The 27,910-nt window shown below is 35.5% G+C and overlaps 2 protein-coding genes across 4 annotated transcripts in view; one reads left to right on the top strand and one right to left on the bottom strand.

Moving 5' to 3' along the window:
* Positions 1-5,278: 5,278 nt before the first annotated feature.
* Positions 5,279-12,749, bottom strand: LOC117325493 (proteasome subunit beta type-2-like). The gene is made up of 6 exons (XM_033881751.1): positions 12,583-12,749; positions 9,226-9,348; positions 8,016-8,086; positions 7,454-7,616; positions 6,405-6,454; positions 5,279-5,523 (listed from the first exon to the last, which is right to left on the bottom strand). Exons 1-6 carry the CDS (start codon positions 12,671-12,673, stop codon positions 5,419-5,421), a joined length of 603 nt encoding a protein of 200 aa, XP_033737642.1. The 5' UTR covers positions 12,674-12,749; the 3' UTR covers positions 5,279-5,418.
* Positions 12,750-12,896: 147 nt separating this feature from the next.
* LOC117325492 (microtubule-associated protein RP/EB family member 1-like) overlaps positions 12,897-27,910 on the top strand; it is a 35,490-nt gene continuing 20,476 nt past the window's right edge. For all 3 annotated transcript variants that reach the window (XM_033881749.1, XM_033881748.1, XM_033881750.1), the window contains exons 1-2: positions 12,897-12,941; positions 27,746-27,876. In XM_033881749.1, coding sequence (XP_033737640.1) covers positions 27,756-27,876 — 121 coding nt within the window. In that variant the 5' untranslated portion in view covers positions 12,897-12,941; positions 27,746-27,755. The remainder of the gene's footprint in view (positions 12,942-27,745; positions 27,877-27,910) is intronic.

The raw sequence follows: 27,910 nt of genomic DNA, 5'->3' as shown, positions 1-27,910 counted from the left end.
TAGTAAGGTAATTCATTTATTAACCTTTAAGTCCAGAAAATGGGTTAATTTCTCTTTATGCCCCTGCCACTTTATGGGGAGGGTTACTTATTAGCTCACCTGGTCCGAAGGACCAAGGTGAGCTTATGCCATACCGCTGCGTCCGTCGTCCATCCGTCCAACAATTGACTTCTTCTTCATAACCACTGATCAGAATTTGATGAAATTTTGTCAGAAGCATCCCTATGGGGGGTGGACTCAAAATTGTACAAATGGTGGGGCTGACCCCCCAGGGGTCTGAGGGGCGGGGCCAAAAGGGGTCAATTTGGCTATATTAATATAAACGACTTCTTCTCTGAAACCAAGCAAAGGATATCGCTCCTATTTGCCTGGTAGCATCACTATGGGGTGAGGAATCAAAATTGTACAAATGGTGGGGCTGACCCCCTGGGGGCCTGAGGGCGGGGCCAAAATGGGTCAATATACCTATATTTATATTAACAACTTCTTCTCTGAAACGAAGCAATGGATATCACTCATATTTGCCTGGTAGCATCACTATGGGGTGGGAATTCAAAATTGTACAAATGATGGGGCTGACCCCCTGGGGGCCTGAGGGGCGGGGCCAAATGTGGTCAATTGGGCTATATTGATATAAACGACTTCTTCTCTGAAACAGAGCAATGTATATTGCTTATATTTGCCTGGTACCATCACTATTGAGTGGGGATTCAAAATTGTACAAATGACTGGGCTGACCCCCCAGGGGCCTGAGGGGTGGGGCCAAATGTGGTCAATTGGGCTATATTGATATAAACGACTTCTTCTCTGAAACAGAGCAATGTATATTGCTTATATTTGCCTGGTACAATCACTATTGAGTGGGGATTCAAAATTGTACAAATGACTGGGCTGACCCCCCCCAGGGGCCTGAGGGGCGGGGCCAAATGTGGTCAATTGGGCTATATTGATATAAACGACTTCTTCTCTGAAACCGAGCAATGGATATTGCTCATATTTGCCTGGTAGCATCACTATGGGATGGGGGATTCAAAATTGTACAAATAGTGAGGCTGACTCCAAGGGGGCCTGAGGGGCGGGGCCAAGAGGGGTCCATTTGGCTAAATTGATATGAACAATTTCTTCTCTGAAATCAAGCGATAGATATTGCTGGTATTTGACTGTGAGCATCCTTTTTGGGTCAGGGTTCAAAATTGTACAAATGGTGGGGCCGACCTACCTCTGGGGCCTGAGGGGCGGGGCCAAAAGGGTCAATTTGGCTAAATTGATATAAACAACTTCTTCTCTGAAACTAAGCTATGGATATCGCTCATATTTGCCTGGTACAACCCCCTGGGTAGGGATTCAAAACTGTATACTGGGGGTATATGACAGAGCTGACCCCCGGGAAGCTAAGATGCAGGGCCAAAAGGGGTCATTTTGGCAGAATTGATATAAACAACTTCTTCTCTGGAACTAAGCAATGGATATCACTCACATTTGTATGGTAGCATGGTAATGGGGTGGGGATTCAAAATTGTACAAATTTTGGGGTTGAAACTTAGCAATGGATATCGCTCACATTTGTGTGGTAGCATCTAGGATTGCGCAAAAAGGCAATTCATTTCATGGATTATTGCATTTTTTGGCATAAAAACCTCATGTACCCATATAAAATGACTATGATATATTAACATAGCAATACCAGTGACAAATATAATTAATCATCATTCTTGTTTCATATCTCATGAAATCCAGGTGAGCAATGCAGGCCATCTGGGTCTCTTGTTTCCATCTATTCCATCCTGCCCCTTTCCTTTCCTTGAGAACCCCTCAACAGAAAAACAGTGGAAAGAAGGAAAAAGTAGAGAAAGGATCTCTACTAAAAGTTGACAGAAATATGCACTGAACACTGTGTATAAGTCAGAAAAGTCAATGTTCTCTACAAATGCATCAAGTCGGAGCTATCTAAAGAAAGAGACCTAATTCCAGAAATTGAGGTAAACCAGTTACAGGTCTGTGATTTTTTTAGTTTCATAATGAACTATTTGGTCATAATTGATAATTATTTTAAGTGGCCAGAACTTGCAAAGTTGAACAATATGATTAGCATGACCACTATGTACAGGCAAACTGCCAAGCTGAAAGAACACAATCAAAAATCTTGCAGATATCCAATGATCCATACGAAGGATTATCAGCATACAAAACACCTAATCATTCAAGATCTAGGACAGGTAAAAATATACAATATATGTATTGATCAGCATGCAGGTAAGAAATTAATGATGAAATGGTGTTTCAGAAGAATGACAAATGGATTCAAGCCAAAGTTGTTGTGGAACATTCAAATCGAAGATCCTACATGGACGAAACCGGTGCAAGAGTTCCCACAAAGAAAATGAATCAGAATACATGGGGGAAAAGCCATGGCAAAATGTGAAAAAACATCCAAGGAATTTCAGTGAAAATGTGTGAAAGGTCATGAAATTGCCACAAGAAGAGTGGACAAAAGATCCTAGAGGGTTCTTGGCCAGTCCTATGAAAAACTAATTTTTTTCTCTACTTTTCCCTTCTTTCCCCTCTTCCTGTAAATGATTTGATAATAAGAGGAAGTAACATATGAAGTCTTGAGAACTTTCTGAAATGTATCTTAACTGTCAAAATCTAAGATGGCCAATTGGTTGCCTTTTTTTTTCACAATCAGACCACAGGCATTCGCCTTCTCTGTCAATACACCTAATGTACAAGACTATGCATTGTATAGTGTGTGTATTGACAGACGAGGCAAGTGTCTGTGATCAGACTCAAAGGTAGGCATAACTAGGGACCAATGGGAACCTACATGTGAAGTTTGAGAAATATCCCTCCTGTACTTTAAAAAAAACCCGATAAAACTTTTAACTGTCAATATCCAACATGGCCATGTCATTTTCCCAATCAGACTCAAAATTTGATGTGCACAACTAGAAGGGAAGTCTACATTTGATGTTTGAGAAATATCTCTTCAGTACTTATCAAGAACTAGCGATAACAAACTTCAACTGTCAAAATCCAAGATCGCCTTTTGTCAGCCATTTTGTTTTCCTGATCAGACCCAAATGAACAAGTGCAATAAGGAACCAAGGGGAACCCACATGAGAAGATAAAGAAAATCTCTCCAGTACTTTTCTTAGAAATAGAGATAACAATGGGTCTGTATCGCTCACTTGGTATTAATCCGAGAAGTGATATAAAGGTGAAACAATGACCTTGAAAAATACATTAAGGTCATTCATTTGAATATCAATGCCAGAAGGTGGCAGCCATTCATCCAAGCATATCACTTGCTAAATGTCATCACTCTAAGCCTTTTGACCTCGATGACCCTAATATAAGGTCATTCCATTTACAAAAATCATGTAGTCTGTCATCCCAGCATGTAGCATATCCAACATAAGGCCTTTGGGACTCTTGGTTAAAGAACATTTGACTACCATGACCTTGAAATAGCTCAAGGTTGTTCATCTGAACAAAATTGGTAGTGCTTAACCAAAGCAAGCTGAGGCCTAATTTCAGGTCCCTGGGCTTCTTGGTTATTGGAAAAAAACCATTTAAGGATTTTAGCATATTTGACCACTGTGACTTTGAATGTAGGTCAATATCATGCATTTCACAAGCCTTTGTCGCCCTTTACACAGCATGCTGCAGACCGAATATCAGGTCCGTGGACCATTTGACTATTGAGAAGTCATTTAAAAATAGGTTTTAGGCTACCTTGATCACAAAAACAAAATGGCCGACAGACAGCCATCTTTGATATTTTATCTGTATTTTTTGAAAAGTACTGGAGTGATTTTACTCAAACTTCATGTTTAGTATCATTTTGGTATCTAGTTGTGCCAGTTCATTTTAATTCAAAATGGAATTGGCACAACTAGGGTCAAACATTGCGACAGACGACAGATGGACAACAAACAGATGATGGACCACAGATGCAGGATGATTTGAATAGCCCACCATCTGATAACGGTGGGCTAATATTGACAACAGACAATGGACACCACCCTTTGTGCAAGGTGAGCTTATTATTCAAAATGCTCATTATTCATTATCACTTGAATTCGTTTCATGTGTTAAATTGCAGTATGCATTCTCACGATTCTAGTAGGCCATTTCATGAACCGCTGATGATTAGACAGTAGTGTAAACTCTCAGAATGTAATATATTTATATATAACTTTGTTTATAAACTGTACATAAAACAAACAATAATTTCAATTTCTAAATGATTTAATTGAATCAAGTAATGAAATGCATGACATCATTAATGGTACCAATATTATGTTTGAATTGATGCTATATTAATATTACACCTTATAGTACTGGACTTTGGTCAATGTACAAAAAGGAAGATGTCATTTATGTACTTAAGTAATTGGTCATTCTTGACAATAAGCTTGATATATATATTACAACAGTCATTTTTATGTAATATAAAGTGTTTGTCTGACCTCGATCTATGTATAAAGTATGTTGTACCCAGCAAAATAGTGTAATATATGACAAGATATGAAAGTAAAATGTAACTTTATAACCAAACAAAAATTACATGGAATTATGTCTCTTCTGTCCCACTTTGTCAGTATAGTAAGTTTTAAGCAAACTCCAAAAGTCCCTTAATATTCATTTTTTTCATTTTTTTTTCAAGCAAAACAACACACGATAATATAAAATATCCCTGTAAATGTGCATTGCAAAACAAATATCAAATTTTGCATAATCTCAAAATTTACCTAAATATGATATTTTCACTCTGAAAATCACTCTTACTGAAAAGTGAGAAGAACATACATCTGATATGTTACAGATACTAGTTTGTAAGTCAAATGGAGAAGCAATAGTGATTTTATTTCAATTTTTCTCAAAATCTAAGATTTTAATCCAAAAATACAGCAAAAAAATCAAAATTCATGTAATATTCCAATGCAGCTACAATGAAATGTTGTTATGATTATATTCCAGATTCAGTTGGAATGAAAATTATACTTTTTGAGAAAATTAGCTTAACACAAAACTTCAACGCCCAGATTTCCAGCATCCCTAATTTCCAGTGACTGGACCATAAATTCTAGATAATATTCCATACATGAGGAGTGTTGACATGTCCACTGTGTGATCTAACTTTATACCGGTACCAAGTTTGGATGAAATGTTGAAGCCGACAATCATGACGACAATGAAGGTGCCGCCTCAGGACAAGAAGTAACACCATAGTCTCGCCTTGGGACTTTGTTGCACGCGAGACAACAAACAAATATTGAAAGTCAGAATGATATACATGTATTTGTATTCATTACAATTAGATTCATGTGATTATCAGTGGTTTCAACTTAGGCAGTTCCAATATTGAAAGTCAGATGATATACATGTATGTATTTGTATTTATTACAATCAGATTCACGTCATAGCCAGTGGCTTTAACATGGGCAGTTCCTGAACACCATCTTTGTTTACAACACGCACTTTAAACGCTGGCAGGTTTATGATGAATCTCTTCCTTATCTGTGAATGGAAATCAGTGAAAATGTCATAACTTGAGTATGTACATTTCAGGAACATATATACACTTTGAAAGCTTATATGGAGCCTGACAATCCTTGATTTTAATACTTCTACATGTACACTAACAATTTTTACAAACTGAACTCAAATACATTACACTACTGTAACTAAGTATATAACCCATGCTTTATTCTGAGATCATGAAATCACACAAAAGATAGAATATAGACTTTTGAAACTTTGTGCCAAGAAATCAGTTCTTTTTGGATAAGTATACAGAGTAATGAGGACTATATAACCAATCAGGATAAAGGGTTGACATTAACTTGACAAGAGGGGTACATCTTGTTGATGGTAAATTAATCCAGTGTGAAAAAAATGAAAATTGCCAATTCTAAAGCACGCCATTTACCAATATCTTTCATTAGCATGAATGTCAAAATGTAAGCATTCAAATATGAACATCTCTTTCTGAAGAAATACATCAAATTTCCATCACATGACCAAACCCACATATTTAACCTTATAAATGGTTGTTATTTGTATTGCAAGGGTAATATCATTTTTATATGACAATAAACTCCAAATTGAATTATAAATGTATTGGGACATCACAAAGAAATCAGGAAGTTAATACATGTATATATTTTACTTCATATCAACCAGCAAAAATGTTCACAATTGTCACATTTATTTCTGATTCAAGATTGTCAAAATAAAAAAACCCAAAAAAACTAAAAGGAATCTTCTGGGACATATTTCATGATTATTCTAAGAAATAGAAACTTGTGCAAGAGATCTATACATTGCTGGTAATTATATATATATGTGTAAGACACTATTTTGTGACAGTCCTCAAAAGTGAGTAGTGAAATTCTTACCTCATCTATACATTTCTGAAGTAGCTCTAATGCCTCATCCTGTGACAGATCTGAAAAGTCACATCAATATCGTCAATTTACATTTAATAATACCAACAAAATGTAAGCAATTATCTTAGTCTAATGCATTTGTTGGAACAGAATTTTCTTGAACAAATAAATATAAATCAAAAACAGAAGACACCGTTACTTCAGTAGTAGTAGTTTTTGTCCTTAGAGATGAAGGTGTGTGATGTAGATGGAGGTAATGCATAAAACCTCACTCACGAAAGAATACATTGAAAAGTAATACAGAGCATAAAGTTTCACACTCCTGTTGGTGAGATGGAAGGATTCTCAACTCTTTGGGTGATGTGTTGCTGATGACCAATCTGACTGTACCTCAAATTTTCTATTATAGCGCTGACATTTTTATCTTGGTAGACATTACAGAATCAATGCATAACTGATAGTTGGATGAATACCCAATTTTTCAGTATGCAACCTCACGAGATGTACTACTAGTATTATGTTGCACACATGCTAAAAATTGATAATATCATGATCAGTACATAAAGGTAGATATAGGATATCTTTCCATGGCAAAATTATGATAGCAATTTAGATTCTTTGTTCTGTATATAATGTGGTTCAACACCCAATTTTCACAAGCTAATTCAGCAAATTACATTCCCCTACCAAATGTGAAATCACATGCCAAGAATGGACGAACTTTTTTCTTTGATGTAGGTCATATGTCAAAATATATGCCAGCGTGACCTACTTTTGGTATATGACACACTGCCTTACCTAGGTAGACAAGTACCCTTGCCCCACATATTTAGTTCCAGTTACAAGTTAGTAAACGACATGGAGCCAATTTTTTTTCTTTGATGTTGGTCAAAGGTCAAAATGCAGATCAATGTGACCTACTTCTTATGCCTAACACATACACTTCCATATCTAGGTGAACCCATGCCCCAAGTAGAAACCAGTCCACTGATACTATGACAGAGAGTTGACATCAAGAACAGATGCGTATGCAACTATGAGCATTTTCATATACATACCATCCCTGTAGTATCTGTCTAGGATGCTCAGCACAAAGAAGGATCCGTAGCCATGGGCTGCAAATGGACATTTGTTCATGGATGCTAGATAATCCATGTAGTAAAGAGATGGTCCCTCCGTCTTATCATACCCGGCCATCAACAGGTTCACTGTATACCTAGACTGGATACAAAAAATGACAATGGATTCCAGTGTCAACGCATCTAAATATCTATTACTCTGTAAGTATATAATGTCATCCATACCAAAAGTGAACATTGACATGTTAACATATCTACACAAGCTTTAATAGTCATTGAATATCATTTCATATTTTGCCATTGTAATTGTTCTGATTGTAGATTAATGCGTATAATTATTCTTCATGTGTAACAACTCTTTAATACTTTCATTTGAAAGAAAGGCTAGTCTGAACACTCATAATCACAAAGGTTAACAAGAATATGGTTTGTATACTGCTCAATCAGAAACAAATACCTTTCATGAAAATCATATATATAACAGAAGACAGAATTTGAAAAAAAACAAATATACTAAAATAAGTATGTTTATACAGCTCACCCGAGTTCTGAGATATTCTGCTAAATTTCGTCGTGTAAAGTTTGCTGCAGCATGTGGTGACAATTCATAACCTGTTGACAGAATAAAACAAGAGTACCATGGGGCTGAACAATGTACGCTTGTCAAATGTCATGTAGTCTTATATATACTATCTTACATTGAAATAAAAATTGCATCATATGTATTATTATGAGTGGCATTGGCTTGCTATGACACTCACTTTGATTAATTTTCTAATACATAATAATATGTAGTCTGAGGAATACATGTAATCAGGATTTATAGTCTCCAACTTAATTTGCAATAGGTATCATGATTATAAGCCTACCAAGTTTTGGAGAATTCAGTTAAAAAATGTAGATCTCAGGACAAAAAATGAAATACTTAGGCTTTAAAAAACAAAGGGCAATATTTTTTTTTTAAATCGTCCAATGAATCCAAATTCCTTTCAGGGAAACATAAGTTTCAAAGAGATTGGCCAAAAATGTAGGCGATCTCTGGACAAACAAAAGTTTACACCAAACAGAGCATACCATAATACTCCAATCAAATTTGACAGGTGTCTGTATAAAAAGAATTCATTGCAGAAAACAATAATTTCATATCTCCCTTACTTCTTGTATAACAATTAAAACTTGATTATGGCTCATACCATTTAGACTACACAGTCACTTCATAGTATAGTCTCTTACTATATATGCAATACATAACAAGAGATGAGTCATTTTTAACAAGAATGCCAGGAGACAAACGTAAATAATCCTTACAGGCACTGTAAAAATAACACCCTGCTAAGATGATATAGTGTTCAAACAAATGAGATCAGACACAATGTTTTCATGTTATATTTGATTTGACGACCATTTTCAATTTCACTTATGTACTTGTTTCTTAAGTTCTGAGAATACATTTGTTTCAGCTGCTACTGTGTTTTTTCAAACTTCAAACTTTTTTTTTTAACTTACTACCATTACCAGTACCTCAGTTTCAGATATGCATTACATAATCCAAAGGCTGTCAAAATGAGAATTCAATAGGATCTTTTAAATAAATATGATTTCTTTTTTCCATATAACTAAAACAAAGTGGGTTTTTTAGATACAGTTCTAATAGTACTGACAATATGTCAGATACATCATTCTAGATCTTACTATATTATACATATAATCAAAATTCAGTTTTCACAGGTACAAAATGTGGTGTTAATTACCATTTCGCATCTTATACAACTGCACATTTTTCGAAATGTATTCAGCAAACTGCACTGTGTCTCCAGATTCACCACTTATGGACATAATAATCTTGTCACTCAGCTTGAACATTTTATCCACATCTGAAATAAAATTGTAATTTTTTAATTAAAGCCACCAAATCAAAAGTACATGGCTGGGATAGATGAATCATGATCAGTTGGGGAGGTTTATGGTTCAGTGCTCCCTACCTATATATGTAGGTTTGATTCTCAGGAAGCTGAAGGATGAAATGGTCTGTACTAGTGTGGCTCTGTGCTTGAGCAAGACTGGCATGTTTATTATGATGCCTTCTAATACTGGATCTGGATTTTGGACAGATTTTCAGGAGCAATATTTTTCAGGTGCAAGACAACTAGATTGGGAAATGATACTACAAGTGGAAACTGATAGACATGCATAATATATAGAAAATATGTCATTGATACAAAGCATTTTTCTGCGTATGCTGTTGTTTATATATAATTTCAGGGCATCCAGTAGACCCTTGAGAGTATGTTTTTGACTCCCCAAAATCGAATTTGACTCTTGGGTTTGAAAGCACATGTCTCTTAGACACATGTTTTGACCCTTCGCCTTTCTAAGAAATAGTCATTTGATTTCTGAATCTGCTAAATATCAAGGATCAACTGGTTGCCTTGAATTTCATCTGTAGTAATAATATATAATTTTCCTATATTTGTTGAGCTAGTGGAGATATTGTGTTCAGTACTGTCTATTAGTCCAGGGCTAGTGATTAGACAATCCTTTTTACACCTAATGCCACAAATTTTTAAGAAAATTGTCTGTGGAAGTAATAAATTGGTTTTTAGTAAAATCAAGATTAATTAGATTCTAAGTTGGAAGGTCTTGACACTTTATGTAAAATCAGGTAGAGATCCTTCTGTAACAATTTCTCTGTCAAAACATAGGCACTTGTATCTGGTAATTAACACACAAATAAAAATTATCCTCGATATGTACTTTATATAGAAAGATCTTCAGCTTCTGTTTGAGATCCTCAGAAAACTGTTCGAACACCCTCGTAAAGAAAATTTGATATTTTTCACATTTTGTCGTATTTTGAACATATATTTATAATTTTAACATTCTCAACTAACCTTTAGGTAACGTCTCAAACATACGTCACATTTGATTTGCTGGTAAAGACATAAGTTTATCTCCATGCATATACAGAGACTTTCCCAATCGAGATCAATTTTTTCCAAATTTGACCGGCCAATTGTTTTTCCGGAATTTTTGAGCCACGCTTCCGTTTATTACTTATCACTGTGATTTGGTCACCTGTGCGTTTCGTTTTCAAAGGTGATCGATTTCGTAATTCAAACGTTCTCGTGACACTAATGAAGTGGGTCTGCCAAGATGGCATCCCATATAATGGAAAATATTACTCGAAGAATATAACAAAAAAGGATGCTGCTTTGACTAAGAGTTTGGAATATTTTTTCACATGTAAAAAGCAGAAGCTTGATGATGAAACTGTTACACATCTCTCTAACAACGATGATTCAAAGTCTAGTTTCACTAAAATGCTTTTTTTTCTCTTTCTTTTATGAATGTGTTGCAAATTTTAACCATTTGACCTAAAATGCTGTACAAAATCTTCCCAAATTAGGACCAAGTGGCATTTCCCAAAATAGCCAGGAAAGTCCCTGCTAAAGCAGAGATCGTCTGTTCTGTGAGACTGAGGTGCCTTTGATTTCAAACCAGTTTTTGCAATGAGTGTTTGATTGGTTCGGTAATAGAGTTAAGCCAATTGAACCAAAAAAAACTGGTTTGAAATCAAAGCAGAAAGGCACTTCTGTCTCACAGAGCGGATGATCTCTCCTTCAGAAATATACAGAGATACACATGGGTTATGTTTGGTTACATTACCTAAAGGTTAGTTGATCATGAGAATGTTATAGTCATGAATATAACTCAAAAATGCAACAAAATGTGAAAAATATCAAGTTTTCTATTTCTTTCCGAGGGTGTTCAAATGATTTTCCGAGGATCTTGAACGGAAGCTGAATACCTAAGGCTTTCTGTATATATAGTATGCATCGAGGATAATTTTAACTCGTGTGTTAATTACCAGATACATGTGTCTATGGTCAGGCTCAAAACTGCCCTTTGACTGCCCATATGCATTACATTGACTGAACTAGGGCAACCATCATCTCAGGACATTCACATTTCCGACGTATTAATGTCATCCTTATTTTCCACTTTGTTATTCTCACTCAACTCTAGTTAGCTTAGTTACTGGTTTACTACCTACATGGGTGCCAATAGCCCAAGTTTTCTCTGGCCTGACACCATGTCTGGTGTAGGGCCAGAGCGCACTACTATATGAAAACGTGGAATTATCCGACACCGTTTGGTGTCGCTAAGAATTTGGTGTAAATACAATAAAATCGGGTGTGACATAACACCTACCTTACATATATGGATAAATGAGATATTTATTTACCCCAGAAAACCCATTTAGTCCCATCTAGATGTTTTATTCTGTCCATATAGACCACTGCTTACGGAAGTGACGACAAACACAGCTAGTAATGGCGTTAACAACCGATGCAGTCTGAAACATTATTTTGTAAATTGTATCCGCGAAATTTAAATATTAATTTCGGACTGCATCGAGTGTTAACGCCATTAATTTACTAGCTGTGTTGTCGTCACTTCCGTAAAGGGAGACTGAATGGTTGTTGTGATCGTAGCTGAATTTGAGTTCGGATATAAATTTCCGAGTAATACGTGCACAACAGTTAATAAATGATGGCCAGCTAAGAAGAAAAATAATTTCTGAATCGATGACACAAAGGCTTGTAGCAGTAAAGCAATGCATATTTCAGGGAGAACAGGGATTTCCTCGAGAGGGTAGGCGGTGACCTAGATTTTCGATCGTTTACTTGCTTACCTTTTAGTATTTATAAGGCCGAGGTACGATTTTTTTTTCAAATTAAGCATGCGATTGTAATACAATAATTTACTCGTCTATAATGAAACATTTGAATTAGAAATATCATAATCATGTCCACAAGTACCTGTGCAGCAGACATGGTGACAGGGCCAGAGAAAACTCGGTCTTCATTAACAATGTCATATCGATATAAATCATGGCCTAAATAACTTTTCATCATACAACACAAGACCACAGGTTCTCGTCTACTTTTGCCGTCTGTGTTGATTGTATTGACAGATGAGGCTAGTAACGTTACCTGTGAAAAGACGACACATGTCCCTGTGAGTGACATGAGTGAGTTTACGTTCAGTTTGAACTCTCATAACAAGAACTATAAACACCAATGAATTAACAATAGCGAATTTACCTTGTTTCATGGAAACTATACTACGACATGATGCCGTGTCTGATGCCATGAGGATAAATCCTTTCCCCTGAATGCCTATTAAAAACTCCATCTCTACTTTGTTGCTTGTAATGGAGTGAGAATGCACTTCGCCGGTTTCAACTTCCGCCAATACGCAGCGAATAATTTATTAGCAAATTCAAATAAATAATGTTCCTACTATTATATGCTTATATACCTTTTTAACAAATGAATAATTCTTTCAAGTCAATTTGAATGCTCATACATTTTATTGACATTTTTCACGATATCCATCATGTAATAGTTCCGCATTGCCGAGGTGACGAACAGACAGACAGTACAAGAGAAGTCGCAGACAGGTAAAAACGTGACTAATTTTCATTGTTTAGTCACAGAACAGCATATTTCATCCAACTAATTGACTGGGTTATTTGAAAAGATGGCATAGAAAATAGATTTTGAAATTTTAAGTTGGTTTATATGTGTAGAAATTGGTCGTACAGTCCAAAAATTCTATGTGGCGCGTACAGTAACGTTCCCATCCCAAAATTATTCATCCATTCATTTTAAGTAATTTGACATATAGTGTTAGAATCTGAGTTTAATCAGTAGATCATTGTCAGCAGAAAATATTTTGAATTGAAACACGTTTTGTATTAAGATCTGCTACTGTCTTTAGTGTTATGATCGCGTGACTATCGGACAAAATTTTATTCATGGGATGATGAGTTCTGCCGGCATCTTCCGTACCGGCACTGAACTGTCAGATGAATGACGTTTCGTCCTGGTATTTTTCGCCCTCTCCCCTCCCACTAGAGACGAATCGTACCATTGTCAAATTTTATAAATGACGTTCCAGACTCTACCAAAAAAAGATAAATGACACAACGCAGAGATTATTTTTGGTTACCAAATGGATGAGTCATTTTTAAGAAAAAGAACTACAGTCTATGGACAAAAGAAGTGGAACGATAATCGTTCCATGATGACTGCACATCGTTTTCGCGTTGTCAAAGTCGGAACTATAAACGCGGTATATAAAGCACAATGACACCGCTTACATCATCAGAAAGGTCATGGTCTCATGCTTTGATTAGCGTTCTATTTTTGTCGTCTGCTAGATATAGCATGGTTTTTGTTTACAAATAGAAGAAGCGACATGAAGCCAAATTCGAGATACGCGAGTGAAGGCCAGAAACAAAGTGTGGTAGGTATGGTTCAGAAAGGTTTATCTTTCCAAAAAGTTGGCGAGCTACTGAACATGCCTAAAACTACAGTACATAGAATTTATAGAAATTTCTGTGAACATGAAAGTGTGAAAAATGGCAAAAAAAACGGGCCGACAAAAAAGTTTAACTGCGCGTGACGGAAGGAAAATTTTACGAAAGCCGACAGACGGATGTCTTTGGACAATATTTGTAATAATTTCAACACTAATGAAAACAAAAATGTTTCTTCTAAAACTGTATGGAGGTTTTTAAAATCAAATGGATATAGTAGATGTGTTTGCAAGAAACAAATTAGGATTTCTCCTGTAAATAGAGTGAAACGGGTAACATGGTGTAATGAAAAGCGCCTGTACACGGAGGAGAACTGGAGAAAAGTTATATTTTCAGATGAAAGTCAGATTGTGATTGGCAAGAACAATCGAGTATGTATTTGGAGAAAATCTGACGAAGCTTATCGTCCTGAGTGTATTTCTCCCCGAGTAAAAGATAAAAAACTGAGCCTTATGATCTGGGGTTGCATCACTTATCACGGTGTAGGAACACTCACTCCTGTTGACGGGAACATAAATTCTGATAAATACCTTGAAATTTTAGACCAAAACTTGTGGCCAGTAATTGCTAGGCATTTTCCAGATAATAATTATGTATTTCAGGATGATAATGCTCCTGTCCACCGTTCCAGAGTCACAAAAGCATATATAGAAACAAGCCAAATAAACACAATGATCTGGCCGGCACAGAGCCCCGACCTTAACATTATAGAAAAGTTGTGGTTGATAATTAAGAAGGCAATTGAACAGTCAGTTGAAAGAATAGAATCTTCTGAACAACTTTATCAAAAAATAGTTTCTGTTTGGACCAGTTTTGAGGTCGAAACAATCCGAAATCTTTACCGGTCAATTCCAAAAAGAATCTCTGCTGTAGGAAGAGCCCGCGGATATATCACAAAATATTAGGTAAATAATTCAACATACTATTTTTGATTAATACTCAATATTGCTTTGATCTTCTTTTTTGCAGTGGTATAATTTGTTTTGTTGTAGATGTATGCAAACTGCCAATATCCCAATTGAAACAAAGCACCAGCTACAATTTGTTAACGGTGCAACGTCACAATCGTTCCACTACTTTTGTCCATAGACTGTATCTGTAATATAATTTATGGGCCATTTATAGAAATTTAAAGGATTTTTCTTAATCATGTGGGTCATTCAGGAAAATTGTGGACCCATATGGCCCCCTCCAAAATGATCCCTGCAACGTTAACTAGCTGGACGACGGACAGAACTACGATTCCCTTCTATTGACGATAGTATTGCATAACAATGAACCTTGAAAATGCTAAAGATAGTGGATGTCACGTAATTTTGGGGTAAACCAATACTTTAATCTTAGTATAATTAAACATTTCTAATTTTAGCAATATATGTTAGCCTACTGTACATCTGGTAATCGTTAATTAGCACATTCCAATATCATACTACTCATTGTTGTCTGCATAATCTGCCATTATATTTCTCAGCGAACTCTCATGAGGATGCTTATCCGAATAGGGTATCAGCAGCATTATTTAGAATATTATCGTCATATTGACACTGTTGGCTTATTGTTTGATGAATCATTTTATATTATTAATATCAGTCTCTGTCGGTTGTGATGATGAGAATTGTGATAGAAAATCGGGCAATTCAAATGATCCTTCACAGTTTATCAATAAATACAAAGCACCCGATATTGCTGGCAATATATTATATAATGATAGTAAAATCTTCATGATTTCGATCTTCTTGAGTGGTGATGAGACACCCCATGACTCTGCCTATTGTTTGGCTTCGTCACGCCCGCTATAGTCAGCATTAGAGGTGCAACAATACAAAACTATTGATAGATTGTGATTTGTTTCCTTCTAGGTTTAATTAATCATTGATCAATTCATGAATACAAACATCAATGGTGTGCTGAGCTATCGATAGTTTCAATAGTGATGGAACTAGTACTGAAACTTACAATTATTTAATCATTAGCAAAACTAACCCATGCAGTACTGTCCATTACGAGCAATGATTCATAATTCAGTAACTCTCAATCACAAACATTCTTGGTTGCATATTTAAATATGCGGTCAAGTAGTAATGTCACGATGATCTATTTGTAATTGAAAATCATGGGAATGTACTTATACCCTTCCGATTTCACAACAATCGATTGCAAAATATCAAAATTGATTAATCGGTTCAGCAATAAATACAACAGAACTTATCATTTTAATTTTCGTTGCTTTTATCAAGTTTTATGTTTACTTTGTTTGATTGCTACCATGTATCCAGGGTTTTAAGTATTTAAATCTAAGCATTGCACAGACCCATAGTAGGGCAAGAAGTGTGAATCTGGTTCCAATAATATCAAAACGCAGTTTTCAATGAATTTATAACTTACGAGTGAAAAAGATATTACACACAAAAAAACTTTTTGAAAAATGATGTGAATATGTAATTATAAAACTACAAATGTAATGATTTTGCTTTTGTAAAAATACCAGATTTAGCGATACTGTAGTTGCTGCTTAAATTGCTACCGAGGATAATTGACCACCCAGGGTCGAAAAAACTGAATATAAAAAAGAAAGAAATAAGTATTTAAGATTGTCTTTTTTACATTATTTAATTTGTTGTATTATAATTCTGAGTTATGATCATAAAGTATGTAGATGTCAGAAGATATTTAGGCCACTCAAATAACATTGCATTAATTTACTGATTTGAAAGTACTGACATTTTTAACAGTGTAAACAAACTGTAAGCCTTTCCAATTTTTCGTATGGCCAAAACAACCTGGTAGACACTACTAGACACGTACTAGACAGTAAGCTTAAGCAAGTTGCAGTAGGATTTGTCCAGTATAATCTATGTAATGTAGAAATACAATAAAGAGGAAGTTCCGATGCAATTTGTAATTGATAATCAGGTGCTTGCAGACAATTGTAACCAATTTCACTGATTTGGCTTCAATAGTAAAGTGCAGTTACCAATGTATACTGATCATGAGTTGTGCATGTTTTTACCTTTGCCAACATATATATATGGCAGCCTTCTTTGATAGCTTAAAACCACAAAATGTAAAGTTGTTGAGAAGGAAAATCTTGATCAAGATGAGCAGCATTTATTAGCTCACCTGGACCAAAGGTCCAGTGAGCTTATGTCATGGTGCAGTGTCCGTCGTCGTCCGTCCGTCTGTCGTCCGTCAACATTTACTTCAAATCGCTACTAGTCAAGAAGTTTTTATTGGATTATGACCAAATTTGGCCAGAAACATCCTTGGGGGAAGGGGAACAGATTTTGCATAAATGGTGACTCTGACCCCCGAGGGGCCAAAGGGGCGGGGCCCAATAGGGGAAATAGAGGTAATTCCTTTAAATCGCTACTAGTCATTAAGTTATGAATGGATTTTAACCCAACTTGGTCAGAGACATCCTTGGGGGAAGGGGAACAGATTTTGCATAAATGGTGGCTCTGACCCATGAGGGGCCAAAGGGATGGGGCCCCAATAGGGGAAATAGAGGTAATTCCTTTAAATCGCTACTAGTCATAAAGTTATGAATGGATTTGAACCCAACTTGGTCAGAGACATCCTTTGGGGAAGGGGAACAGATTTTGCATAAATGGTGGCTTTGACCCATGAGGGGCCAAAGGGATGGGGCCCCAATAGGGGAAATAGAGGTAATTCCTTTAAATCGCTACTAGTCATAAAGTTATGAATGGATTTGAACCCAACTTGGTCAGAAACATCCTTGGGGGAAGGGGAACAGATTTTGCATAAATGGTGACTCTGACCCCCGAGGGGCCAAAGGGGCGGGGCCCAATAGGGGAAATAGAGGTAATGCCTTTAAATCGCTACTAGTCATAAAGTTATGAATGGATTTGAACCCAATTTGGTCAGAAACATCCTTGGCAGAAGGGGAACAGATTTTGCATAAATGGTGACTCTGACCCCCGAGGGGCCAAAGGGGCTGGGCCCAATAGGGGAAATAGAGGTAATTCCTTTATATCGATACTAGTCATAAAGTTATGAATGGATTTGAACCCAACTTGGTCAGAAACATCCTTGGGGGAAGGGGAACAGATTTTGCATAAATGGTGACTCTGACCCCCGAGGGGCCAAAGGGGCGGGGCCCAATAGGGGAAATAGAGGTAATGCCTTTAAATCGCTACTAGTCATAAAGTTATGAATGGATTTGAACCCAATTTGGTCAGAAACATCCTTGGCAGAAGGGGAACAGATTTTGCATAAATGGTGACTCTGACCCCCGAGGGGCCAAAGGGGCTGGGCCCAATAGGGGAAATAGAGGTAATTCCTTTAAATCGATACAAGTCATAAAGTTATGAATGGATTTGAACCCAATTTGGTCAGAAACATCCTTGGCAGAAGGGGAACAGATTTTGCATAAATGGTGACTCTGATCCCCGAGGGGCCAAAGGGGCTGGGCCCAATAGAGGAAATAGAGGTAATTCCTTTAAATCGCTACTAGTTATAAAATGATGAATGCATGCATGTTCTAAAAACAATTCTTGAGGTCTTTCAGACCTTTAGAGAGTCTGGACTTCATTAATCTTTAAAGCAGTTCGGATTCCCACACTATAACCATATATAGCATTGTTAGAGATTTACAAATAAAACAAATTCAATATGAACATTATTTTGACATTTGGTCCAATCCAACCAGGTGAGCAATACAGGCCCCATGGGCCTCTTGTTTATAATTTGCATTATCCTTTCAATGACCAAGGATATTTATATGTCATTCAATTTTGGTGGTGAGGCAGAATAATGTAAGGTAACATTTTTAAAAAAATCAACCTATGTGGTATTTGTAATTGTTATCTCAATGAAAATACATATATTTCAGTCAATATATATACTGATCCAAAAAAATTTCCCCAGGAAATGGCCTAAAGATCACTGTGCAGTTGTCATGTCTGAAAATTAAAAAGCTGCACATGGGACTTCTTATTTAATTGAGCTAAATTTTTGACATTTTGCAAAATCATTCAAGATGATTTATTACGTCACAAATTGAATGATATAATCAATATTGATACTCCTAGGAAAATGGTTAAGGTGTTTCCAACACTTTTATCACTAACACTCCACCTCTGGGTTGTGGGTTTTCCCACGTGGGCAGTTGCCTGGTACTGACCGTACACCAGTGGTTTTTCTCTGGGTATTCCGGCTTTCCTCTACCTCAAAAACCTGGCACATCCTTAAATGACCATGGCTATTAATAGGACGTTGAACAAAATAAGCCAACAATTGATAGTAAATAGACGATATCTAACAGTGTCTTCAGTAATACCAAATATATCTCAAGACTGTGGTTAATATTTTGATATTTTTCACAAGTGTGAGCACGAGTGAAAAATATCAAAATATTAGCCACATGATTTTTTACAAGTTCATATTCTGTTTTTTTCACATTTTATAGCGAAATATATCTCTCTCCCAGAATTCATTGGGGTCCCCTGTCAACGGTTAAAAAATGTATGCCAGATCGTGATGTTATGTATTTTCTATCTTGCATTATGACGTCATATAACATGACAGAGAGCTATATGAAAATATTAATTTTTCCCATTGTCGTTTGTAAGCAGTGTTCTTTTTGGTCAAAAAGTGATATTTTTCACTTATGAAAATATCAGAAAAATTATATATTTCACTTTTCACTGGTGAAGGTCGATGTTATAAAAGCTTATATCCCCTTTCAAAAGTAATAAAAGCTTATATCCCCTTTCAAAAGCAGCAATACCACCTTTGATAATTTTTAGTTTCAATGTGGATCCCAATGGGGCAAGAACATGGTCAATTCAACCATTACACAATATATATACATGTATATATTCAAGACCAAAAATATTTTACTTGGTTCTCAGGCCTGTACACATCTGATTTAGGGGTGTAGCATTGCCATTGTTGTTCTAAAAATGATTATGGAATGCATCAACCTCGAGCTCCATCTCAAAAAAACGAATGGCAGTTATATATACACTCAAGACACAAAAACGTTTGAATGTAGAACAAATAAAAGTACCACAAGGTAAAAGTATAATGATTATGATTTATTTACCTTGCGCATGCGTTAAATGGAAAAAATTGCACTAAGAATTGTTATGCGAAAAACATTTCAGATTCTATCTGACTAAACATTTTCAGGTCATTCAAACTGGCCCCTTCTTCTTTTACCAGGCCTTTTTTTGTGTGTGGCGCCTGCAAAAAGCAAAAAAAACTAATTATACTGTAATTTGAATGTTTCATCATTTATCTTGCAAGTTGCATTGGGGATAATTTGTGGAATTGGTATCATATCACATATGGTGACAATGGTGTATATATTTGACCTGAATTGATACAGATTAATTTAGGAATATGTAGGTAGTCTACTCTACACTGTCTACTATGGCTATATAGTCTTAGTATGCTTTTATAATATATGCATATCATCACGAGATAACAACAGGTCATATGCGTGTACATACTGGTATGCAATAGAGTTGTACTTTGTGATGTGATATTTGAGTTCAGACATCTTCATTGAGAAGAATAGTGTACGTATTGTACATTAAATAGAGTTTTGTTTTCAATAGTGGGTTACATTGGATTTGGGAGTGTATGTTTCTATAGTGTCTCCAGCATTCTGATGTGAATGGTTTATAATTTTGTGAAATGTCATTCTATCATCGTGGCGTTGATCCCATTGAACAATATCGACAGAGAGAACTTGAGACTCACAGAAATGCAGCTAGAAATGGTCAAGGGTCAGACCTGTGGCGTAAAGCTAGGGTTGGCATATTGAAGAACAAAAAACATGTACAATTTCATAGTGATGACATAAGTAAGCAGCATGATCCATATATCAAATCAAAGGATGTTGTCACCTCCAAATTAATGCCTCGCACATGTACAGTTAGCCATAGTCGTGGGGCTGACCTTTGGCATAAAGCTCGGACAGGCATTCTTAAAGCCAACAAAAAGGAAGTCCCAACTCATAGCGATAGCCACAATATGAGACGGGTAAATTGTGAGTAAGTAATGAAGTTAATGTTTATCAGAAACCAGCTTTTTTCAAAGAATTCATTTTCAGTATTTTGTAATTATATTATTATATTAATATGATATACACGTGTATTGTGTAACAGGAGAAGAAAAATGCAAAGGCCAGACTAACTAGGAGTTGAAATCAGGAACTCCAAACTCTAGATGGATGTTATAATTATTACAGCTATATATACCTGGCCATCTGCATTCAGGCCAGTCACAATTCCACTACAATTGTAATGTACATGTATTGTTTCCCATGCAGTTATAATGCAATGTAATTGTTCCCATTTCTTCTGTTATAAATATCTTGCCTGTAATAGATTTACTTTGTCATCCTTACCTCATATGACCCAGCTGGTTATTGTAAGGATTCTTAATTCACTATGCCAGCCTCCATTTTCTATATAGAACCCTAACTCTTTGCACTTAACCACTGATGTGTATACATTCTTTAATTATTAAAGAAAAATTAATTAAATTAGACACCAGTAAGGTTATATTACTCATAATCATTGGATGCACGAACATATACAGCACTCGCAGTCACAAAATACAGATATGGCAGCGTCCTTTTTCTCGGGTCATTCTACGTACATTATTTCCATACAAAGAAAAATATATCTATTGATTGTTATATTTTATATCATTGAATGTTTCTTTTTGGTATATAAAATGTTAATATGCATAGACTGTTTTGAATTCTTGTACTTGTAATTATTGCGCACGAACTACATAAATACATATATACGGTACATGTCAGCTGTATGACCTTATTTGTACATCTACCTGCTACTACAGAAAGAAATCATTAAATATTTACAAGTATTGGCATTGTTTCCATATCTCCAAACACCTGTTTACTGGTACATACCTACCACAGATCCATATTTGGTTTTGGTCATGGATTCACTATTTGCAGAAACAATAAGTTGTTCAGGTGTGCTAGTCAATTTAAAATTATGTTATAACATGATGTAATGGATAGAAAATCTTGAGGATTACATCCCCTTCCCTGTCCTGTATAATAAAAAAACTCTAGTTTTACATGCAAAAATATTGAAGATTTAGTTAAAAGTAGTCATGACTCATGATCATCACTGGCATGCAGTAACAAATTAAAACTTCTCTCTTTTGAGTATATTTTGTTTATTTTCATTTAGTAATATATATGGTATTTCAAAGTTGGAAGTTACTGTAAACATTCAATGTGCATGGTACACTAGATAGCTATATTGGGTCATGGTGTGTTATGATCATGTATGCCTGCTTTTGAAGTTGTATTTTGGTCAGAAGTTTGATTTCAATTTATTTCAAATTCAGAGGTCAATAATTATAAGCATAGAAGATAATTGGTCCTGTCATTAAATACCCAAAGTTAATTAGTTATAGTTATATATATGATAATAAGTGAATAGACTCATTTCAAAGGTTAGATATATGAGTGATACAAGCACATTGGGCCTAGTCAGTGGTAATAAAATATTTTTGACAAAACTAAAAAACATACCAATATGTACCCTACTGTCCCTGGTTATCTAAATGAATTAACAACAGGCGGTAGGGTATATTGGTATGTTTTTCAGTTTTGTCAAAAAGATTTTATTATCACTGATGAAGTTTTGAGAAAGAAAAAAAAAACTGACTTTTTAAAAAAAAAATATATGTAGACTGTAATTGTGAAAATTATCATTATTTTATATATAACTTTTAAATAAAATATTAAAATATCTTATCAAGATCGTCTATAGATTAATAATGTGTCACATTGGTCACGAGACAATCATGTGTCAATTCAGAAACTATATATATACAATCAGCTGAATGTGTCAAGTGCTGGTGACCTTTGTCAGTTAATTCAAACTTAATCAATATTCTGTTGTATGAATCACCATACAACATTGACTTTTTGGAATTCAAAAGAAGACTGCAGGTATAATCTGACAGATGTACATTACACATTTAGGCCAGGCTTCTGTTTTACAGTTGGATGGCATGGCTATAATTTTGACAAGCTATAAGATAGGCTAGAGAACATAGTCAGGTGTTCTCAATATTTCCATTTGAAATTTAACCATACATGTATGCTAAAAAATGTCTGGTACATGCAGTCTCTGTGAGATATCTGGATGTTTTCTATGTGTATTACTTACACTGACATTAAATGATTCAAAGCCATTGTTTTGGCACCATTTCTATAAAGAACAGAATTCCAGTCATCATTATTAATATTCCATTCTGCCAGCTCTTGCTCTGTGATCTCCAGAGTGATTCATTGGCATTCCCTTCCCAGCATGTGAACCAGCACCTACACATTTATCCCCAATATATAGATTGATCAGCTGCCATTAAGGCTGGAGTCGAGGAGTATTATACTGTTGTTTCTGACATGTCCACAAGTTGAGTTTTAGCACATATGTAAGTATATATAATCTTAAATTCCACTGTACAGTGTACATGTGATGTAACTTGATCATTGGAAGATCATATAACCTGTTGAAGTGTTAAAATGTTTCCTGTATATGTGTAGCTGGTGGTCAGATACACGTAACAGGCTGTCTAAATAATGTGTCTGGGCACTGCTTGGTATCTGCATGTAATTCTAATATGTATGTCAGCTATATGATTCAGTATATGTAGCACAAAAAACTAAAAAGGAGTGCCATTTGACCTAAACTTCTAATTATGGTATTCACTGAATAACATATCCGATAAATGTGAACACATTGTATGTGGTTGTAACAGTATCTTAAAGTTAAATGGGTAATTTCAGTTTATTAATTACAGATAATGAAAAATGTTAACACCTGCAGTTGCCATGTACATACGGTACTTAATAAAACTCCCCAGCTTGTAATTTTTAAATTCCATACAATTGCGCAATTCATAGGATTATATTATAATCAAGTCAGTATTTTTTCATAAAGGAATTGATGCATGCATGGATAAAATAGAATGACCAGGTAATGTTTTCTATTTGGATACCATCCTTGTTTAGAAGCAGTGATATCAAAATACTTTTACCACATATATTCAAATTAGTGTTAAAACTAAATAACTATTTTACCTTTCTTTCTCTCCCCCCCCCCCCCCCCCCCCCCTTTTTGGGGGGGGGGGGGGGGGAGGGGGGGTCTTAGACATGAACATTTGTATCAATATTAGAGAACATTATCAAAATTAGATGAAATTCTTAATACTAGTATGTATGGCCATGGGACTTTTATAACCAAATAATATATGGACAAGATTAATATCAAGCTGCAAATAATTGAATGCTGGCCATGGTGGTGGTAAAACCGTGTTCATTAATACTAGCTACAAGTATATATAGTGTATAATATTAATGTATGTATCCAAACCCTGGTATAAGTACATGTTAATTATATATTCTGTATGATCATTTTCACTAGTTGTACTTGTATACATATTTGTACTACGTTCCTAGGTGAGATCTGTCTTATCAATTACTTTGATTTATCACAGATTGACTTTCTGGATTTAAAGCTGCTGTAAGGATGTATACAAACACTGATAGGGTGTCCCACAGTTCTGTCTGAACTAAAAAAAAATTATCCCAGTTGTATCATGATCAGTTTATCAGCTGCAGGCTACTGGCCCAACATCTGTATTTCTACTCGGGTATTTCAAATATGTAGGTAAGGATGATAATCAATTCTGTTTATCTAGACTGATACTGTACAAAGTGTATATAACTTTATTTAGATATACATATACCTATACATTCGTCTGTTACTTAAATGATATGTCCATACAAGGTAGATACAGGGCTGATATATATACATATACAGTACATTCCAGTTAATCGGGTAATGCTTATTCGGGTATTTCGTTTCATTGGGTAAAATTTCAAAAACCATTCCATTAGCACAGAAAATGCAGATGTTTTAATGGAGTCGGAGATCACTTTGTTCTCTTTCTTGAATTCGTGTTTCACTAGAAAATTCTACAAATTGCATGTCTAACACTTGACATACCGATATATATGGGCATTGCTGTAGATGAAATGACGTTGAAGGGGGTCGCGATCAACTGCCTGAGATCTAGTCTGTATCCCAGATCATAGAGATCTTGAAATGATAAACCATCCTCCAGCTCCATTGCCATATTTTGCAATACATTATGGTTACCTGGTTCTGTAGTGATGCATACATACAACAAAAATACCCATATTCCAAAAGACCCAGCGTTTTCTTCGTTTTTATTTGGACGGATCCGGAGTGTGTCTCAAAAAAGGCTTAAGATTGCTGTACATGTTTCGACCTTCGTTTCAAGTGCCCAATTGATCCAGAAAGACACTTTCTAAATTTTGAACTCGTAAATATATCCAGATTCGTCATTTTTTGTTGATGCGAAAATGGGAGCGGTAAAGTTTTATTTTATTTTTATTCTAATTTTCTAAAACATGAGCACTAAATCCATGCAACGAATTGAACACTAAATATAATTAGAGTTCCTAAAAGTTTTACTTATGTGGTACTGTATGTTTAATCTTAAAGTAATTTGTGTTTGTATATATATATATATATATGATGATCACTGTACATGTACTGTTAGAGTGTCAGTTGAGTGACATTTTTATTAATTAGCATAATGACAAACACTGATATTTTCCGGAAAGCTATGGATATATAGTACAGTGTAATAATCTGTAATTAGACACTGACCAAGTACAACGACAGTGCTGGCATAGTTTATGTTATTAACATTTTTATTTTATATATATGTTCAGATTAAAACTGATTTAAAGCTTGGTATTCATTGATATTGTACATATAGCTATAGGGCCTCCATATATATATAAAGACACAGAATTTAAAATTTAAATCAATTACCTATTCTAGATCTATTATCTTTTCCTTACAATTATTGTTTGATCCATGCATATAATCTTCATGATCATTATGTACATAGACATGTTTTGGGTTACATGCATATGTCATGATCAATTGGCCTAGGGAGTCAAGGTAAATGTTAATTTTAAATTAAAAGTAATGTGCGACTGATCATGAGTCGGTGAGGACAGCGGTGGCCGAGTGGTTAAGGTGTCCCGACACTTTATCACTAGCCCTCCACCTCTGGGTTGCGAGTTCGAAACCTACGTGGGGCATGCGCAGTTGCCAGGTACTGACCGTAGGCCAGTGGTTTTTCTCCGGCTACTCCGGCTTTCCTCCACCTCCAAAACCAGGCACATCCTTAAATGACCCTGGCTGTTAATAGGACGTTAAACAAAAACAAACCAAAACAAACCAAAGAGTCAGTGAGTGAAATTTACAGTTTGATCAGCACTTTGATTATAATGATCACACCCAGACCATCCCTTACACATACATGTGTCGGATTGATTTATTCTATATTAACACATTATGGTATGTTGACGTCAAATACCAGGTTTATTGAATGATGTTATAAGTAATTGTACATGCATCTTTGCTTGTTATATATATAAATGTATATATGTCCAGTATGTTTATTATAAAAGTATTAAACTAAAGGACCTCTCTAGAACAAAAACAAATCTTTATTCATGCAATTGAGGCAGTAGGTACAATTCTTACAACCTATGTATATATACCTGCATATAGCTAGTCTTTCATTGATTAAAAATTATAAGCTGACGGCCTGATAAACACTTTTAGTATGTTGACAATTCCATCCATGCCACAACCATTCCGTACAATGTATACAATTGTGGACAGTCATATAAATTTTTGATGCCTAGACATGTGACTTACTTAGTAAAATGCTTAAGTGTATTCCTGGAAAGACTGATTTGTGTATTTCAGGTAATTATAACAGGCCGATGTTGTGTTGTCATATTATATTAAAAGTGGTTGAAACATACTTTATATGTATAAAATATAATGCAATTGGTCCTGCTTCAAGGTATATATGTTGATGAAAGTTGGTATATTTTACTTATTAGTAGCTTCAGAGCAACTTTGAGTTTTAGGTTTTTTTTGGGTCAAGTCACTGTTACTATTTTTAGGTGAATGGGGGCCGGGTCTGTCTATCAGTCCGTCCACTCAGTTTTCCACACCTCAAGGCATGTTTGTGAAAGTTGGTATGTAACTTCAATATGGATAGCTATATATACAGATCAAATTTTGAGTTTTAGGGTTTTTGAGTCAAGGTTGACATCACTTACCATTTTCAGCATGCATGCGCAGGGGCCGGTAATGTCTTCGAATTCCTTGACACTGCCTCGTACTTGGCATTTAGTTGAGCATTCACCCCGGCTTTGGGTTCTGTCCTCTGCCTGAGACATAATTATACTAGAGTCTATAGAAATGGTAGTTTCTACTTGTACTCCTGCTTATTAGCATGACTGCATTTTGCATTGGGAGTGGCCATGGAATGACTGCAGGTTTGCCCAGCCCATTATAAGTATATATGACCAGGTGGGGTGGCCTGCTGGGTGTCTTCATTAGTATGCTTCATTGAGAGATAGCACTTTAAAGTCAGCTTCAATTTTGTCCTATAATTTAACAAGGAGACGAACATGACCATACCACATGTACAGCTGATCTCTTGAAATACATATGTACACTTACCAAACTCATACATCTCACAAACAGGGAAGGCCGACCACAAAATGATCATAGCTGTTGATAATACCTTAAAAAAATTAAACCAAACAATGTATATCTGAGTCAAATTTTAATATTGTTTTCAAAATTGAACACTTTCCTAACAGAAGACAATACTAAGAATTGAAATGAACCAGTCAATAACATTTACATAAAACACTGTAATGCTGAGGTCATTGTTTACGATTTTCAGTGAAGGTATTAATGATTTATCAAGGATTGTTCTTTTGATCTTTTCAGACGACGAGCTATGGCGGTGAATGTCTTCAGCACGAGTGCCACGTCTGATAACTTAAGCAGGCATGATATGCTTTCTTGGGTCAATGATAATCTACAAACCAACTATGCAAAAGTAGAAGAATTATGTTCAGGTAATGATAAAATAAGAATCTGCAGGATTTTAAT

Source organism: Pecten maximus, chromosome 4 (assembly GCF_902652985.1).
Source record: "Pecten maximus chromosome 4, xPecMax1.1, whole genome shotgun sequence".
Lineage (NCBI taxonomy): Eukaryota > Metazoa > Mollusca > Bivalvia > Pectinida > Pectinidae > Pecten > Pecten maximus.
Note: the sequence above shows the minus strand (reverse complement) of the source record. Positions and strands in the feature narration are given on the sequence as shown.